Source organism: Neofelis nebulosa, chromosome 4 (assembly GCF_028018385.1).
Source record: "Neofelis nebulosa isolate mNeoNeb1 chromosome 4, mNeoNeb1.pri, whole genome shotgun sequence".
In the NCBI taxonomy this organism is placed as follows: Eukaryota; Metazoa; Chordata; class Mammalia; order Carnivora; family Felidae; genus Neofelis; species Neofelis nebulosa.
This window is the reverse complement of record NC_080785.1, coordinates 38,926,686-38,946,596: the sequence shown is the minus strand read 5'-3', so window position 1 is coordinate 38,946,596 and position 19,911 is coordinate 38,926,686. Positions and strand designations below refer to the sequence as shown.

At 37.3% G+C, this 19,911-nt stretch overlaps 1 protein-coding gene across 4 annotated transcripts in view; it reads right to left on the bottom strand.

Moving 5' to 3' along the window:
- Positions 1-19,911, bottom strand: part of DOCK4 (dedicator of cytokinesis 4) — a 435,260-nt gene that overhangs the window by 56,262 nt on the left and 359,087 nt on the right. For all 4 annotated transcript variants that reach the window (XM_058724565.1, XM_058724568.1, XM_058724567.1 and 1 more), the window contains exons 28-32: positions 16,319-16,394; positions 14,192-14,292; positions 12,629-12,687; positions 4,583-4,731; positions 2,635-2,720 (exon numbers count right to left, since the gene is read on the bottom strand). In XM_058724565.1, the coding sequence (XP_058580548.1) occupies positions 2,635-2,720; positions 4,583-4,731; positions 12,629-12,687; positions 14,192-14,292; positions 16,319-16,394 (471 nt within the window). The remainder of the gene's footprint in view (positions 1-2,634; positions 2,721-4,582; positions 4,732-12,628; positions 12,688-14,191; positions 14,293-16,318; positions 16,395-19,911) is intronic.

Genomic DNA, 19,911 nt, shown 5'->3' with positions numbered 1-19,911 from the left:
AGAATCCGGAGACTTATTTAATTATTTAGAGCAACATATGAGGAAGAAGTGAGAGTGATGGTATCTCTTCTGGAAACCCTACTGTGCACTCCTACAGCATAGTCACTGCAGTGCCCCCAGCCCTAGAAGAGTACCCGGCACAGGGAGGTGCTCGATAAATGAAACCCAATGGGTGAACCAAGTGGAGCCAAGGGAATCAGAATTTAGTTCTGATACTCTATTTGGGATATACCACTATTGGTGTCTATGTCCTACAATTTCAGCATTATCAAAAATAATAAATCCTGACTCCTACTTATTTCAAAAAAATGTAGTATGGGTAAATGAAGATAACGTTAGGGTTGATGAAAGGCAAAGTGAGCTCTTGGGAAGGAAACTGCTACACAAAGGTCAAGTCTCCTTCTAAGGAGGCTATCTGGGCAACTATTACATTTTAAGGAAGCAGTGAGCTACATTCAGCTTCCGAGCAAATTTTATGAAGTTTCAGATATGAATTACAGACAGCAAATGAGAGCCTGTATCATTATGTTCCTAATTCATAACGTGTGCAGTGACTCAAGGTGCTTATACTAAGTCTTTGTGATTTCTGTTGCCAAAAAAGCATTTTATTGTTTCCTGAAATACAGCTAGATTTTCACTTTCTTTTCTGAGCTCAGGTGGTAATGATATTTAATTACTACTTTTAGGTTTTATTTAATCCCAATATGCTGAATATAAAGGCATGAAAGAAAAATATTTATAGCAACATTCCTACTAATGTGCTAAAAATCACAAAAGAGAAATAATCTCCATTGAATGAATCAGGCACCTTGAAACAGTCCTAACTATAGACGCTTAATATATTAATTACTAGTTTGATTCTAATGTCAAGGTACATCTTCTATTTCAAAGCTACATTTATACACAATCCAAATTGCATGCTATAGGCCTTTATTAAAGTAGATAAGAGGCACTATGAAATGATGTATTTATTAATCTTGTGGATTTATTATACATAATTAATCACAAATCTCAAGAGATTCATTTCACTTACTGCTTTCTCATTTTAGTTCTTTGTTCAAACCAAGGACTAGTAACCGAAATGAGAGCAGTTTTCAAAGGCAATTTATTACACTGGATGAGGTTTTAATCAGAATTCTTGCTAAACTCCAGCTGTCATGAAATACAGACGCTTTGTACACTAGAATGAATGAGGGCTTGGTGAATAATTACTAAAAGTTCCAGTTTAATTACAGTATCAGAAGAAAATGGTTTTGTTTAGGAATCAGCAGAAAGAATGTATTTTATCATCACCCACCACCATCCTAGGAAATCTGTATACCCCTTCTTGGCTTTTCCTTTGAATGTAATTTTCTTAAAAGCTTCAGGGATGATTTTCAATCAGGCAAGTTTAAATCTATCAGTCACTAATAATACTTTGTAAACCTGTATACTAATACATCTACTTTTCTAAATTAATCATAAAATGAATTATACAACTTGGCATTTGGCTATCAGTTTTAAAGCATTAATAGTTTTTTGTTGTTGTTGTTGTTGTTTTTTTTTGTTTTTTTTTTTTTTTTTTTTTTTAAAGTAGGCTTCATGCCTAGTGCAGAACCCAATGTGGGGCTTGACCTCACAAACCTGAGATCAAGACCTGAGCTGAAATCAAGATGCTTAACCGAATAAGCCACCTAGGTGCCCCAAAAGCATTAATAGTTTTACGTGACACTTAGGCACAAATACAAGTAAGAGTATATTTTGTAATAGAAAAGGTATCGCTGAATTATTTTTGCACTTCTGAAAGAAGTGCAAACATTCTCCAAGCACAATGAGGTAGTCCTTCCTTCAAATAGAAGCACTTTATCAATATCCTAGGACTGAAAATGACTGAGATCCACAGAAAATGTAGAGAAAACAAGTGTTAGAATTAAACTCCTAAAATACTAAAACACTCTCACATATACTCTCTGGCCATCTCACACAGCGGATGAAACCTTGGTATAAGCAATTCATCCTGCACTTGGTCACATTCTGCCCTTCTGTCCATAAGGACAACTTCAAAGTCTCCTTACAGTACTCTCGTGGTATTTAGCCTCCATTCAAATCCAAATTAGGGAATTTACTAAAAATGACTTGCTTCTGTGATATTCTAATAAGAAACATTCAGAAAGCAATTAATAATGCTGGGTGAGCAATGGATATCGATGAATTAAATCAAGTATTGAAAAACATGCCAACTATGTTAGTTTCCCCAACAACAAATCAGCCAAGGATATCTTGCTTTGGAAAGCATTGCACAGGAACTCGAGAATCACACCATTTCCCACGCCCCGCCCCTCCCACCACCCCCACCGTTAACCCTACTTAAAATCATTATCTTGCAGCCTGGTTTTAATTCTGGGGCTTGAAAAGAGTGAGATTTGTTACATAACACATGTGACCTGACCTCATCAGAGATTAAAATAAGGAGACGTGTCTAATCATCAACACAATAAGATCCATTTGCCAGAGTTCGGCAATTATCCTTTATTTCACACTCCACAAAGACAAAGCATTCCTGCGAGACCCAAGCTGTCTTTGCAGCTCTCAGCCGCTAAGCACGGACACAAAATCCTCTGGATGGAATCAACATGAGATAAACATATTACTCACATACTGTTGAAGAGCTCACGGTATGTTTCATCACCTTTGCCTTCTGACATCAGGCTGTCCAGTTTGTCAATTAGCTTAGCTTCCACCTGAAACATACCCAAATATTACTCCCTTTCTTTCCCTTCACAAAGTGGGATTTCTAGGCAAACTGAAACATACTCAAGTCTGCAAGGGAAAAGGCAGCAAATTTTGTGAAAGCAACATTATCATAAGCTGCGGTTAATAGCAGATATCCCCTTGGAATTCTAGGGGCTAATTTAGATAGAGTAGCACAACTTCAAACTCCCGGCAGGGTAGCGTTTGCTGCCACCAAAGACATCTATCTATTTGTTGACTCAAACACAAATGCTTGCAGCCCCGCTTAAACATGTGAATTTTTTTAAGAGCTATAAAAACTGGCAAGTCCTACTTATTTATTTATTTTTTTTTTTAAAAAAATCACTATATGTGTAAGAACATTAGCAGAGTAACATACCCACAGACGTTAATTTAAATCTTTGATGTGTTTCATATTTTTTTTCTTTCTCAAAACAGTTCGAGGTTGCCCTAAATCTCTCTGCTCAAGATGAGAACTTGCCTTATCCATGTACAGATGGTAGATCCATAGAAATATTCTAAGTCAGCAATAAGCTACATGAGAGAGAAAGGACATATTTCCTGAAAAACTGTAGTCAAAACATTTATATCTTCGAGAATGTAAATCCTTTAGGCCTTGAGTATCAGAAAAAGCAGAAATAGCCCCTTCATCTGTCTGAGGCAGCAGAGACAGAAAATGAAACACCCCTGCATGGCCAGAGAGAGGTAAGCAATGACAGATTGGGAGGGATATGTGACATTGTCAAAGGACTAAGCTCAGTTATTCCTTTGAATCAAATTCTAATAAGGGTATGAAGACAAAAGGAAAGGACGGTGGGGTCCCCCCCCCCCACACACGAGAACAATTTTAAAATAGCCTTTTGTTCAGTGATTAGCTTTCTTGAAAAGAAATGTAGATATGGATACAGGAGAAAGCCATGCTTCTGGCAGTGGGAGGGTGCTGTGTATGCATTCAGCTTGCTCAGAACGTTGACAATCATTTCTAAAATTTGAGAGAGGCTTCACTGGGAGAAGCATGAAGGGGGCGCCAGATCCTTCACACAGGTGAGCGTGTACAAGTTAGTGCGTGAAGGGGGCGCCAGATCCTTCACACGGCTGAGCGTGTACAAGTTAGTGCGTGAAGGGGGCGCCAGATCCTTCACACGGCTGAGCGTGTACAAGTTAGTGCGTGAAGGGGGCGCCAGATCCTTCACACGGCTGAGCGTGTACAAGTTAGTGCGGGACAGTCTACCATCTCTAACTTGAGTAACCTGGCATGGCAAGTCAGCTGATTTCTTACGTGATCTGATTTTGTAATAAAAACATCTATTCTGTCCAAAACTGGAGCAGACCTAGCAGAACCTAGTCAACGAGAAATGATAGGCTCGTCTCTTCAGAATCTCCTTTGCAAGAATTTCCACTGCCTTCCTGTTTAAATTAATTCTCAATGCTTCAAGCAAAAAGCAATAAAACATTCTGTGCACCAAATGGTCAAAACTAAGCCATTCACCAAATGCAATGTGTGAACCACTGAGAGGCCAATGATTTTAAGAATCGTTAACCTTCCAATTCCTCTGTGTTGTGGCCAACTGGGAACAAAAAGAATCTCTGCCAGCTCTTTAACAAAGACTTGGAAGTTGCAGAATTTTTCAGCCTAAACGGATTTTAGGGCTTCCACAGGGGCTCGGGGGAACACGAACTGGAGAGGTGACCAAGGCCATATGAACGGGAGAAGGCAGGCAAGGCTGGAATCTAGGTCCCTTGAAAGCCTGTTCGATACTTATTTCCCAACTCAGAGTGGAATCTGGTAGCTCAGAGAAGTTCGAGCAGAACTGAGACTCTTTCAACTGTTCTGAGAAGCGCGTCCACCTACCTGTTTAAAATTGCCGGTCCGTCTCTGCTCCCAGTCCATCATGTCATGAAAAATAGGAATCATGACATTCCGGAGATCCGGCTGTGGTATCAAGGTCACTTCTAGGAAAGGGCCAATTAAGGCAGGGATAAAATGAAGCTTGTGCTCTCCTAAATTGAATCAAACATTCAAGTTTCAGTATATCAATCTTAAGAAGATTTCAGAAAATTTATATCATTCAATTTATTTAAAATGATTGCTAGGAGTACATGCAATTAGAGTTGTCTCTCCAGGCAAGAATATATTTCCCTAAGCAGATATATAAACAGTAAATTTCCATATGTTGATTAATATTTCCCCATCATTTTATATTAAAAAACTAGGGGTTTACTTTTTCACAGTTAAAAAAAAAGCTGTAAGATACCATTAAAAATTACACCACAAATTAAAAATGATGAATTAAAATGACACCAAAAGTTAAATCATCAGGAATTGGTTATGTATACTATTATATAGTCACACATTGAATTTTTTATGCAGTCACTAAAAATGAGGGTTAGGAAGGATAACAGGCCAAGTTTCTCAATGTGATTAACTGAAAAAGCAAGGTATGGGGTGCCTAGGTGGCTCAATCGGTTGAGTGTCCGACTTCAGCTCGGGTCATGATCTCAGGGCTCGTGAGTTCAAGCCCTGCATCGGGCTCTGTGCTGACGGCTCAGGAGTCGGCTTCAGATTCTCTCTCTGTCTCTCTGCCCCCTCCCTGCTCGCTCGCTGTCTCTCTCACAAAAATAAATGAACGTTAAAAAAAATTTAAAAAAAGAAAAAGCAAGGTAAAATACAGTATGGATGGGTACTTCCTCCATTAAAAAGACAAAACGTGTGTGTGTGTGTGTGTGTGTGTGTGTGTATGTAGTAGTATAGTGTGTATATATATATATATATATATATATATATATGGTAAGTAGTCAAGAAGATTTATCCCCTAATGTTAACCACAAAGGTTATTATCTCTGGGTGGTTAAAATAATAGGCACTTTTTATATATGAAAAAAGTGGTCCATGCATCATATAATTTTTCTTATGTTTTTAAACATAATAAACACACAGCCTAAACAAAAAACTAAATGGTAGTTCAAAAAAAAAAAAGAATGTAACAATTTTCTAAAAAGATTACAGTGTAATGACAGTGAACTCAAAATGGTATAATTACCAAAGTACACAAAGATATGGTACTGATACTTCCGAGGAAAGGAAGGTAGAGGGTGGGGTGGACACAGATGATTTCATCTAGCAAATGAATGTTGACTTCAGTTCATTACACTAATCATCTATGTTAAATCTCAGAGTTTCATTTTGATAATAAGCACTAACTTTTAGCATCTGAAGCATGTGACACTGAAAGCAATCATTTAAAACCCATAGAACAGGTTAGGAAGCCAAGCAGAAGGGAGCTGGCTTCATGCAAGAAGATAGTTTCCCCTTATTCTTTTCTACCTTTGGTCTTTTTTTATGCAAGAGTCAAATATACACAAATTCATACCATCCAGAGTTACTTGCACATTTTGGAGTTAAATACCTTTGCATTAATTGTCATTTTCTCTATTTTGTTTCCTGTACTAGAAGGCATGAGTGTGGCCAAAGAGCTTGGATATATATAAATCCGGGGTGCAAATATGGACTTTAAATTTATATTGGCTTTAGAGGGGTTTTTAAAAGAAAATGAAAGGAAACATTTGGAGATTGGGGGGAAAAATGATGGATGAGATCAAAGACAGGCAAACCCAAGCAGGTGTTTGTAAAGTCACTGCGTTTTGCGATTGGAAGGTGCCTAGAAACAGTTCAGCAATCTTCACCATGTGGCTCCCCATCCCTTTTCCTCCATGCTAGGGACATTAGCAGGACACAAGCCACACCCCCCAGCCTATCTGAAAGTCCCTATCCTTTCCAACACTGAAACCACACAGTCTTTTCCTTTCTCTTTCAGGTTTCATTAAAAGTAATTTGTTTCTCACCATCTCTTAATTACTTATTCATACCCATTATGTGTGAGGAATAAACTTGGCTTATAATTCCTTTTGCTCTCCTTTCTTTGTGATCCAGGTACCATTTTATCTTTCCCAAGGGACTCCTTAGTTCTCCTCATTCAAGCAAGAACACCTCCTTCTTATTCATCAGAAGAAACTTCCTTATTAATCTAAACTTGTACACTTTCCTCCAAAAGAATGAGTCCTTTCAAGACTGAACAAGCTCACTGTGGCAGAATATAGAGAAGTGTCAATCCCTAGTTCTTCTCCCTGTATCTCCCCCATCCTCCCAATACACACATTTCAAGCAGGGAACTAGCTGCCAGCTTTTGGGATTGCTTTCCTCGGTTATTTTTATCAGGGCAGAAAGCAGAAGCAACCTGAACTCAAAAACTCATACTGTCATTTGGAAAAGCCTAACCTACTCAATGCTTATTCAAGATATTCTGGCAAAAGAGGGGAAGAAAGAGAAGCAGGGAAGGAGACTTGCAGCCCATCCTGAGAATTAGCAGGCCTTACACCCATTCCATGACTCTGCCCCTAGGGGATGGCCTCAGAGGTTCCAGGTCTACCATGGATGCTATGCCCTCACAGAGCCATGGACTGAAGGGACCATATATGCATCATGTAACCAATAACCAGGAGGGCTTCCCCACGGTTTTGAGACTGTGTAAGACACCAAATCTTTGCACAGCCTTTGGGTATGTGTGGAGGAGGGGTAATAGAAGTGGCAAGAAAGACAAAATAAAACTGAATTCCCTGCCAGCCCGAATAGTCCTCCCTGGCTTGGTGAAATGAGATTCAGAGCTGCGACATTATCATCTTCCTTTTTAATCTTTCCTGGGCCTGGCATCCTTTGGCCCTCTCTAATCAAGAACAGCATTAGCATGCACTTACTTTATTTATCACTGCTTGTCCGAGTATTTTTGAATCTCCTTAAAAAAAAAAAAAGTCTTCTATTTATAGACATTTTACAACCTGATTTTCTTCTTTGAAAAATTTTTTACTATGCATTGTTTGGTGACAGATGATGACCACATTTATCCTGGGGAGCACTGAGTAATGTACAGAATTGCTGAATCACTATGTTGTATACCTGAAGCTAACATAACTGTATGTTAACTATACTTCAATAAAACATTTTTTTTACTATGAAAAAACTTAAATATACATACAATTATAAAGAATAGTAAAGCAAATCCCCACATACACATCATCTAGCTTCAGCAATTACCTACATGTAAAAGAAACTTGTTTTCGATGTTTATTTGAGAGATGGTGAGAGACAGAGCATAAGTGGGGGAGTGGCAGAGAGAGAGAGGGAGACATAGAATCCGAAGCAGACTTTAGACTCTGAGCTATCAGCACAGAGCCTGACGCAGGGTTCGAACCATGAACTGTGAGATCATGCCCTGAGCTGAAGTCGGACGTTTAACCGACTGAGCCACCCAGGTGCCCCATACAATTATCTACATTTTTGCCAATCCTGTTTCGTCTATCACCGCAACTATTTTCCCCCCTCTAGGGTACTTTAAAGCAAGTCTGAGATATATCATTCTACTTGTATGCAAATCAGTAAGCATCTTTAAGGTAGGACATTATTATTTACACACACACACACACACACACACACACACACACACACAGAATTACAATGCCTTTACCACACCTAACAAAGGCAAGCAATAATTCCTTAATCTAAAACTCAGCCTAAATTAAACTTTCTCTGATGGTCCTAAAACATGTCATTTATAGTTGGTTTCTTTTAATCACAATCCAACTAAGTCCATACAGTCTATTTTGTAGCCTGATTTTCTACTGACAGTAGACAGGTCACACCTACATTTAAATCACTATACAGGAATGCATGAAGGTAGCCTTATTTGCTGAAAACATAGTCTGGGAACACAGACCCTATGCAAACCTGAACAGGCTCTCCACTATAGTAAACCTAATTCCTCCCCAATCAGCAAAGCAAAATTCTGAGCTATGTATGACAACAGCAAAATAAACTTTATTTAAATGATTTCTTTTTAAACTGAAGATTTAGTATACTTTCCCCATCTCTAATTGTCAGCCACATGGTCTTGTTTTGAAGTATTTAGGGCATCTGCTACTTGGGCTGCTGGAGTTTTATATTTATGGGCACAGAACAGCCTGTTAGGGAAGTATTGATTTTTCTACAGCAGTTACAAGACGCTGTGTTTGCAAATGTGGAAAAAAGAGCCCACTTTATATTTAGTAAGAATGTTAGTTCAACTAAAAATAGCAAGAAAAAACTTAACCTTGAAGCATGATGAATGCCAAAGGTGGGACACAGTAGTCAAGACTAGCTTCTTTCTTTGTAGACTATTCTTGTAAGTATAGTGCTAATGTATAAAATTAGGGGGCGGGGATTTATGCCTTCCCCCTTCTCTTTCCCCCTGTCTTGACAGAACATTTTTAGTCCTTCCACTTGGAAATGAACACATTTAAGAAAAGGTATTCACTTTTCACTACTTGGTCTTTACTCTTCAAAAGTATTTTATCAAAACCACAGGGAGATACCACCTCACACACCTTAGGATGGCTATTCTCAAAAAGACAGAGAGAAAAAGAGAGAAAAGAACAAATGTTGGCAAGGATGTGGAGACAATGGAACTCATGTGTACTGTTAGTGGGAATGTAAAATAGTACAGTCACTGTGGAATACAGTATGGCATTTCCTCAAAAAATTAAACCTATAATTGCTATATGGTCCATTGTTCATAGGTAAATCTAGGGATATAATGATCAGATTCGGAACTCGTACAGCTTTGTGCTTAAAAGCAGACAAAATTACATGTGCCCTTTATTCCTTGTCCTCAACAGAATGGAAGAGCCAACTTGTTCTTAGCATATGAAAGAGTTTCCACACTTCCAGGTAATATTAATGACCAAAATCTGATTGAAAAATATTGTTCAGGGGCACCTGGGTGGCTCAGCTGGTTGAACATGTGACTCTTGATTTGGGCTCAGGTCATGATCCCAGGGTCATGAGATCAAGCCCCTCATCAGGCTCCATACTCAGCATGGAGCCTGCTTAAGATTGTCTCTTTTCATCCCTCCCCCCAGCTCTCCCTCTGTCTAAAATAATAATAATAATAAAAAAATTGTTCAGTAAAATTTTGTTTCTGTATTAGACTAACTGGGTAGTTTCAAATGGCCAAAAATGTATTAATTACTCTGAGTATTATTTCCTTTCTGCAATTTACTTTCTAAAAGTTAGCGTTCTTTATATCTACTAAAAATTACTGAGGATCTTGATTTATAAAATCATAAAGCTTACTTGCTTTACTAAAACATGGTGATTGGTTTTTATCAAGATTTTTCTTGTCTCACAGAAACTGGACAAAAGGTTTAAAATGTAACATTTTAAAACTAAGCTCTGTACAGACATGGACCATTTTTGTTATATCTCTCCAAATAACTTGCACATAGCCAGGGCTTTATGAATTATGTTACATTGAATTTGTTGGCCTGTTCCATTAAGAAATGGACATCTATAATTATCTGAATAAAATCTTTAGCATTCTAAACACTCAATGTGACATCTTCCATAAACCAAATTGTAATAAATATATTTTCAGATTCCTAAGTAACAAGCTGAATTAAGGTCTCTAAGGGGTGTTAAAATAGCACTCCGAATCCTTAATTTTTCTTATCATTTTGTAAAAATTCATGTCGCAAGAGAGGCTTTAACACTTCTAAACATTTCCCAAGTCTAGTTGCTGTACAATAGCAGTGACCTTTAAAATTCACCTTATGTTTTGGAAGTCTTAGAAAAGTCAGGACACAACTCCAGGGAAATAATACAAAAACAAAGGAATGAGGTGAAAATTTACCCTCATCTTGTATTTGAACTATGTCATGCTGGGAATTTGTATTGAGTATAATGAGCCTTTTCTAACAGACTGCTAGAACTAAGCTAGAGCTAGTCTTTAGGGCTGGGAAAACAAAGAAAGGGGATAGTATCGAAAGCAGTGCTTTCCAATCCTTAGTCAAGAATCATCTGGAGAACCTATTAAAACACAGTTGTGTCCACTCCCAGTGATTCTGTTTCAGTAGGTCTGGGGTGGAGCCAGGTCATTTGCATCTCTCACAAGCTCCCAGTGATGCTGCTGGGGCTCCAGGTCCATTTGAGTGCCGATGTTCTAAAGACTACTGACATGGGGCGCCTGGGTGGCGCAGTCGGTTACGCGTCCGACTTCAGCCAGGTCACGATCTCGCGGTCCGTGAGTTCGAGCCCCGCGTCGGGCTCTGGGCTGATGGCTCGGAGCCTGGAGCCTGTTTCCGATTCTGTGTCTCCCTCTCTCTCTGCCCCTCCCCCGTTCATGCTCTGTCTCTCTCTGTCCCAAAAATAAATAAAAAAACGTTGAAAAAAAAATTTAAAGACTACTGACATGATCATGTGTTGGGGGGATCCATATGTTCCAGAGATTTTCCACATTGTCTAGATTTTTGAGTGAAACAAAGAAATAATTTAACACAAAAACAAGAGAGGTAGAAATATTTTTGTTTTAAGGACAAAATAGCTGGGAAAAGTTTATCAAGTATATCATGAGATCATTAGGGAGACCAAAGGCACCAGCTTTATTTAACAAGCCCATGGTCATGGCCCTAAGTGCATAGCTATCCTGGCTTGAGTAAAGATTTATGTGGAAACAACCACATAACCATTAGCAAGGCTAATATTCATCTAAAAGGGAAATCTGCCATGTTTTCTAACATTCTGGTAACTCAAACGAATCTGTCCTGGTTTTATCATTTGAGCTCTGACAAGGATTTAATCAACCACAACAGCATTCCAATGCAGCATTCTTTGGAAAACATCTTGTTAAATTAATGCCAAATGCAATATGGGCAGTACAGGGCTTTATCTGCTTTTGAAAAACACCACAAAGAATTAACAAAACATAAAGACTGAGAGGGGTACTCATCAAGTAAGACAAACTGATGCTATTTTTGAGCTGAATCTAAAGATACATCATAGACTTCTTCTAGCTGGCCTTAGACAGGTGGAGATTGCTTTCAAGATGCTAACTCACTTATTTCCTGAAATTACCAGCAAGCACTGAACAGGGGGCTCAATTATATGTAACAAGGCTTCCTCAAATTGCTATGAATATCACTATGTATATATACAGATCCTGGTCAAAAATCATTCTGTCACATGAAGTAAAATGATAATGGTTCTATTTTCATTTACAGAAAACAAATCCTGCCATTTCCAAGTTGTGCTTGGATGAGCCCAAGAGAAAAGATACTTTTAGATCATTACATATTCAATTCAAATAAGCCCATCACTTTAATGAATTGCAAGGAGAAATTTACAATGCAGTAATAGTAAATGAATACTATAAACTTGCACAATTAGCATACAAAATTAAATAAGTTGGATCTCTATAAAGAAACCATATGCCAATGAGATTGTAAAACAATTTATTTTCCAAATATTATTCTTTTCCATGCAACCAGGTCAGGGTCAACAATTTACTATAGTAATACGCTCTATCTGCTGTGTCATTAACAAAACGGAATCTAATAGTATCTTAGCAACTGCAGATGCTTTAAAATCCTTTGGCTATACTCTTTATGATATAGATCCATGCTGTCAAGTTTTTAAGAGTACTGGTGCACAAGCCAATGCTTCATCAAGTTAATTCTAAATTTGTTATGATTCATAGCCTCAATTCAGAGTTCTAGAAACTTTGAGTTGTTACAATCCCAAATCTGAAAGATTAGCTCATTGCTAAAAATGTATTATTGGAGCATTGGTAGATTATAAAATTTTTGTTCATGAATAATGAAACACACAAAGGTAAGTTGATTTTTCAGACAGGTACCAATTTAAAAAATTAGTTATAACCATATTCAATTCCAAAATATCAATTACTTTCTATGATAACTATTGATATAGACACTTGGTTTCAAACGCCGTCATTGGTAAATTGTCCTTCATTTGCACACTTAAAAAGTACAGTGATCAACTACAATGGAGGTGGCTTCTCTTTCCATTACTTACCTAGGTTTTGCCACATACTGAAAATTTCACAACCCATTGTGACGCGCATGTCACCATACCTGAAATAAAACAAAAAGCAAATCTGATACAAAGCCTTCAGAACAAAAGGTATTTGTGTCTCTTTAAGATATAAACTATCAATGTGAATTAAAAGACACTATGTTGGGGGGTGGCTGGCTGGCTCAGCTGGTGGAGCATGTGACTCTTGATCTCGGTGTTGTGAGTTCAAGCCCCATGTTGAGTATGGAGATTACTTAAAAAATAAAATCTTAAAAAAATAAAAATAAAAGACACAATGTTTTTTGTTTGTTTTAAAGTTTATTTATTTTGAGAGAAAGAAAGAGAGACAGGGTATTTGAGCAGGTGAGGGGCAGAGAGAGAGAATCCCAAGTAGGTTCCACACTGCCAGTACAGAGCCTCACACAGGGTTCAAACCCACAAAATGTGAGATCATGACCTGAGCCGAAGTTAAGAGTCAGACACTTAACTGACTGAGCCACCCAGGCGCCCCAAAGACACTATGTTTTTAATTAAAGATGTTTAATGTAGGTGTCGTAATGCTTCTAATGTAAATTCTTGTATAAATCCTTTAATAAAAAAGATCTGTCCCTTAATTTATTTGATTTTTTTAATTTTTAATTTTATTTATTCCCCACTTTATCACTCTTTTAATAAATATGTAAGGTAAATGTCATTATTTTCAACAAACATTTTTCTTGATTTCACCTATATTTTTAGACATTTCTTTAACCTACACTTTTTTTTTTTTTTTAATTTAAATCCAAGTTGGTTAACCTATCGTCTACAAATGATTTCAGGAACAGAATTTAGTGACTCATCACTTATATATAACACCCAGTGTTCATCCCAACAAGTGTCCTCCTTAACGCCCCTCTTTCACTTGCCCATACCCCCACCCCCCCAACACCCCACCAGCAACCCTCCGTTTATTCTCTGTATTTAAGAGTCTTTTATGGTCTGTCTCCCTCTCTGTTTTTATATTATTTTTGCTTCCCTTCCCTTATGTTCATCTGTTTTGTATCTTAAATTCCACACGAGTGAAATCATATGATATCTGTCTTTCTCTGACTGACTTCTTTCCCTTAGAACAATACACTGTAGTTCCATCCATGTTGTTACAAATAGCAAGATCTAATTCTTCTTGATTGTGGAGTAAAATTCCATTATATATATATATATACCACACCTTCTTTATCCATTTATCAGTCGATGGAGATTTGGGCTCTTTCCATACTTTGGCTATTGTTGATAGCACTGCAATAAACACTGGGGTGCATGTGCCCCCTCAAATCAGCATTTTTGTATCCTTTGGATAAATACCTAGTATTTGCTTCTATAGTACACTAATTCCTGAAAGACTGAGGACAGTAAGTAAGTTCAAAATTTCCAGAAAAGACTGATACTTGTCCTCTTGTTCATTGCCTCTCCATTGTTGTTTCCAGTTATGGACATGATTTAAGAATCACTTGAACCAAACACCCTTTTAAAGGCACAACATTTGATTTGCCTCATAATTGCACCCAGTGATACACTACTACTTACTTTTCTAACACCTTTTTCTTTTTGGAAGGTGTGAACATCTCTAACTGTAGACACAATTGGTTTATAAAAATGACTGCGAGGTAAAAGTAGGAATCCCAAATCTAGAACGAGAACAAAATATTTAAATACTATAGTGTTACAAAAGTATGTACAGGTTAAGCGACATTATATCTTTGCTTTGCTTCAACAGTGGTAAGGAATGTGGGCATAGTTGAAATCAGATTGACCCTGTGTTGATAATAGTTGAAGCTGGATATGGGTATATGGGGGTTCATTACACTACTCTCTCTACTTGTATATAGGCTTGAAATTTGCTGGAACAAAGAAATAAAGCAAATAAACACTATTTATACACTGTGCCAATGCCGTATCCTAGGTTTCATAAGCTCTCTGGTATATGTTAAATGGTAGGTGTTTCGTTTCTCTTATAATATGTCTGAGTATCTCCACGGAAGCTGCGGTATAAGTTGGGTTACTTTATTCCTGTAAGAATTCATTTTTGGAACTCCTTTTAATGGAGAATTAAAAAAAAAAAGGCGTACACTTCTCTGGATATGCTAACAACTTTAAATTCAGACAGTATATAAAAATTCCCTGCCCAGACAAATCTTTGTCTAAGTTTTCTTACATTAAAAACAGCATCAGAATGAGATCAGAATAAAATTCCCCAAAATAAACTTAACCCAAACACATGACATAATGAAAGGACATTACTTCTCCACTGACACCAAGTACAATTAGAAATAAGTAGGAGAAACACTATAAATATCTTTTATATATAAAGAGCTCTTACAAACAAAAAAGAATATGATAAAACTAAGCAAAATAATGAACAAAAGTCAAGAACAGATGCTTCACAAAATATTAATTTAGTCGATAATTCCAGGTTGGCATACATATAAGCAATCAAATATAACTGGTACAACCTTTAACTCAACAATTCCACTTACAGATGTTTATCCAAAAACAAAAAAACAAAACTAGAGACATACACCAAGTTTGATTTTGTAAGAAGGTACATAGAGAAATTTATAAGAATAAAATAGCAGAAACAACTTGAGTATTAAAAAGGAGTGTTGTGGGTACCTGGGTGGCTCAGTTGGCTGATTGTCTGACTTTGGCTCAGGTCATGATCTCACAATTCGTGAGCTCAAGCCCTGCATCAGGCTTTGTGCTAACAACTTGGAGCCTCGAGCCTGCTTCAGACCCTGTGTCTCCCTCTCTCTCTGCCTCTCCCCCACTCATGTTGTCTCTGTCTCTGTCTCTGTCTCTCTCTCTCTCAAAAATAAACAAACATAAAAAAAAGTAGAGCTGTGATCATGATATTTTGATCTATTTATTATTGTATGATATGATATAAAGATATATTAGGCAACCTTTCAATTCCAAAGGTCTTTACTGCATTTGTGGTTTTTAAAACACCTTGTAATTATCCAAATGTGGACCTTTCCTTAAATGTTTAATATGAAAAATGTAAATTAGAAAGAATAAGAAATAAAGATGCCAAAAATATAAAATATCATCAAGAAGGGAGGCCAAAATAGCCACTGCCCATCTTGGTTTACCATTTATCATTTCCCATTTAAAAAATAATGTATTATGAATTGTTAGGCATAACAAATTATAGATGTATAGACAGTTCTGCCTTAAAGAATTTTACCTATCTTTCAATGTATTTTTTAATTCATTCTAAAAAAATGTGAAGATGGAGAAGTAAAGGAACTGAAGTGTTGACCTTGTAAACATTTTCTTCATATAAAGTCTATTTTAAAAAATGTCTTAAAAACGTATGTTCTAAGTCCCCTTTGTCACACATAAGGACCATACAGGAAAGACGAATGAAAATTTATAGTAACAACACGGAACGACCTCCTCTTAAGCACTATGATTTCCAGTAGGTTGACAAGCAGGATAAAAGCCCTAACTTGTTGACAAATATAATGAAAACTCTTCGAATATTATTCATAATGAAAACTACAATGGCCCAAGATAAATTTAGGGTATAGGGGAGGTGGAATAAATTTATTTTCCTATTGTTAAGAGCAAGAAAATACATTAGATAATTTCCTCAAGTACAAGGTAAAAGATTTCAGCTCAGGCAGGATAGTCATCCAGATTGATACTTACCTTATAATCAAAGTTTTCATTTAGGAAATTCTTACGAAGTGCATCAGACAGGTATAGAACTGTTGTAATAATAACACTAGTGATAAAAAAAAAAAAAGAGAACATTTTACGGTCAAAACTTTGCATTAGTGAAAATCATTTATTAGATAAGAAAAAAACAATTAAGATAAAAGAAACCCTATAGAAAGCATGTGGAACAATATTATTTGAATACCATGTACCTTTTTTTAATTTAATTTTTTTTAATGTTTATTTATTTTTTAGAGAGAGACAGCGAATGGCGGAGGGGCAGAAAGATAGGGAGTCACAGAATGTGAAGCAGGTTTCAGGCTCCGAGCTGTCAGCACAGAGCCCAATGCGGAGCTTGAACTCATGAACCGAGAGATCATGACCTGAGTCAAAGTCGGACCCTTAACCGGCAGAACCACCCAGGGGCCCCTTAATTTAATTTTTTAAAAAGTAATCTCTACGTCCAACATGGAACTTGAAATTATGACCTCGAGATCAAGAGTCCCCTGGTCTACTGACTGAGCCAGCCAGGCGCCCCCAATGTGGGACAATATTAGATAATTCATATTTGAAACAGAGAAAAGGGACACCAGGTAAAAAAAGAAAAAAAAATCAATCACTTAAGTTCTTTGTAAAATGATACAAAGATCTATGAATTCATACAACTCAGGCAGAAATACATTAATCTCCTGATGTTTTATGGTATTATTAATTTCTGAAGAAAGCAAAATGATTACTTCAAATATAATATTCCATGTTTGATGAACATGGGAGAAAGCCACACTTTAAAAAAATGCAGAAAAAGAAATGGAGCCTAAAGAAGACATAGATAAAATGAAAGAATATATTGAATATTTATTATAGGTCTTCTCTCTGTTTCCCCTGTTCCAGGTATTAGGGGGCATGCAAGAGCTCCTGAAAGCAGACTCCCTCTCTCTTGGTGACAGAATGCTACTAAAGAAACAATTACAGACTGTGAAATTGTCTATAACCCAGCACTACGCTGTATGAAACTGCCAGGGGCTGTTAGAGCAATTCAGAGAATGGGGCATCTCAGGGCTATAGAAAGTAGGGGAGGCCCGACAAGGAGTCACATGCAGCCACGTGTAGCTTGCTGGGGAGAGTAAAAGGGAAGGGTTTGGTGAGCATTCTTGGTTAACTCTAGACTTTTGCAATTTGTTCAAAACCTGCTCCTTTTTACAGCTATAGTAGTTGACATCCAAAACTGAATACATATCCAGTTGATTTCATATTACATACAGAATTATGCTGGAACGATATAGGCCACTCCCCAAAATACCATACACAAATGGTATATATACATGGTTGACATTCGGAAACCTCCTTGGCCTTTGCTGAGATGCATGCCTGATGGGAGTTTGTGATGTGATCGGACTCCAGTTCTCACCACAGGATTTGGAATCGAAGAGTAGAGCTGTATGACCCCAAATAAAATGAAACAACGCCCCATCAACTTCACACCTTGATTATCCTATTGGTGAAACATAGATTAGAAGGATATTTACTAACCAGAAGAGTATTTGCAGTCTTTGAGGGACATAAAGGCTCATTCCTGTTATGTGCTGGAAAACTATTAGAGCCTTCTCCTGGGACAGGAGAGTATTAATGAGACTAAGGGGTTGGATGACTGAATGTGAAGCTCAGGGTAAAGAACGGGAAAGAGCAGAAAACCACCATGCCTCGGGTACCTGCTCTACCATGAGCAAGCACTGTGGTACATGCATGTTCATTTCACATATGTCAATTACATCTTTCAACAAACCTTACTAGGAAAGTTAAGTATAAGCAAAGCCTATGAAATTGCAAAGTCCTATGGTGTCTTCAACCCCCAAAACAGCAGGGCATCATCAGTGAATTTCCTATTAAAGACAGAAATCACCTGAAAATAGCATAAAGTGGCAATTTTCAGTAGCCACTAGCAAAAGTAATGATGACAACTGAAGAAATCATTAAAATGTCCAAAGAAAGTAGTCTATCCAAAACTTATTTTATGAAACTAAAGCTTAATTATCAGAAAACGGAATGCTATTGAAGAGCTTTGGAAAATACTGAGACCTGAAAAAATAGAATGGGATCAAAATTTTATTTTATATTTTATTTTATTTTTTTTTGGGGATCAAAATTTTAAACTGCAAAATAAAAACTAAAAAAGGTTAATTACACTTCCAGAGAATGCAACATTACTGATTTCATTAAATGTTCAATTTCACATTTCAGTAACTTCTACTGTATTAAAAAAAAAGTATAGGTTACTTTTAAAATCTTCACAAGAATTCCCAACTGCACAGAAATGCTGACAAATCACAACCAATTGGAGTTAAATAATTTACTCGTAGGCTAGTAGTTTAAAAAGCAAAATGTAAAAATTGTTTTTTTCTTCAGTAAAATGTGGTCTGTGGATCTATTTAATATATTTGATATGCTGAGAGTAAGATCTCCAAAAGTAACACTCCTCTGGGCTAGAAAGACCTAAAATGAGTCTACTTCAAATGCCTTTCATTTATGCTTATAACATTCAGCCCAAGACACAGAGGCAGCTCTGAGAGCTTTTTATGGTAACTCAGAACTGAGTCAGTATCCTGGCACACAGGTCCCCAAGCCAGCTGAAGGCATTTATGCATTATTGCTCCTTCATTACAGTTGATACCTGTGGTGTTTAGGGATCTTTCTTTACTTGTTCCAATTTATCCAAAATCATGTGGCTCCTTTGGTTTTATTCTTTTACTCATGACTCAGTTTCTGAATATTAAGGACATTTCAAATCTCAGTACTCCAATTCAATAGCCAAGAAAGGTTTGCAATCTGTTACTACAAATGGTCAAATTACTGATATCTGCCACAGAAACGCAGCCACAAGGATCATTTCTGACAGCTGTAATCTGTGGGCACAGCACAATAAAATTTACACATAAAAGAGGAAATAGTGCACAGGAAGTCAAAGTCATGGCTTCAAGATTTTCAGTTGCCACCTGATTCTAGCATTTAGAAAGTATTTTTTACGTAACGCTCTCTCCTTGCTATAGAAATCCCATTTCTCATAATTTGTCAGTTTGAAAACTACTCCAAGATGATAATGTGCTCAAGCAAAAGCCCACCTCCACAAATGATACGTGGACTGGGAGAAGCCCCTTTGTGGATAAACTAGGTATCAACAACACTAATGTTTACACACAGAAAACCTCAGGAAATCTATTCATGGAGGACAGCTTCCCTACAATCTGGTGTGTTAATGGGGGCAGAAGGGATCAACACAAAGACACTTGGGGCAGATGAAAATCCTGGAAGGCCATCAAGGGGACTGATCCAAGCTAGTGATTCTCAAACTTCAGAGCGCATGATAATCACCTTAAGTATTCATAAGACTTCAGGGCCTTACCACCACCCATGGCCTGGTGAGTTCAAGGTGGGGCCCAGCCAGATGATTCTCATGCACCTGATCACCCTGTTTCATTTTGGGGACTGTGTTGCAGAGAGAAGACAAGACAGACGGGTTGGACTTGGAGAGCAGTGATGTTTAGAGAATTTGGCCTTGTTAACCACTGTTTCACCAAGGGTCTAGTCCA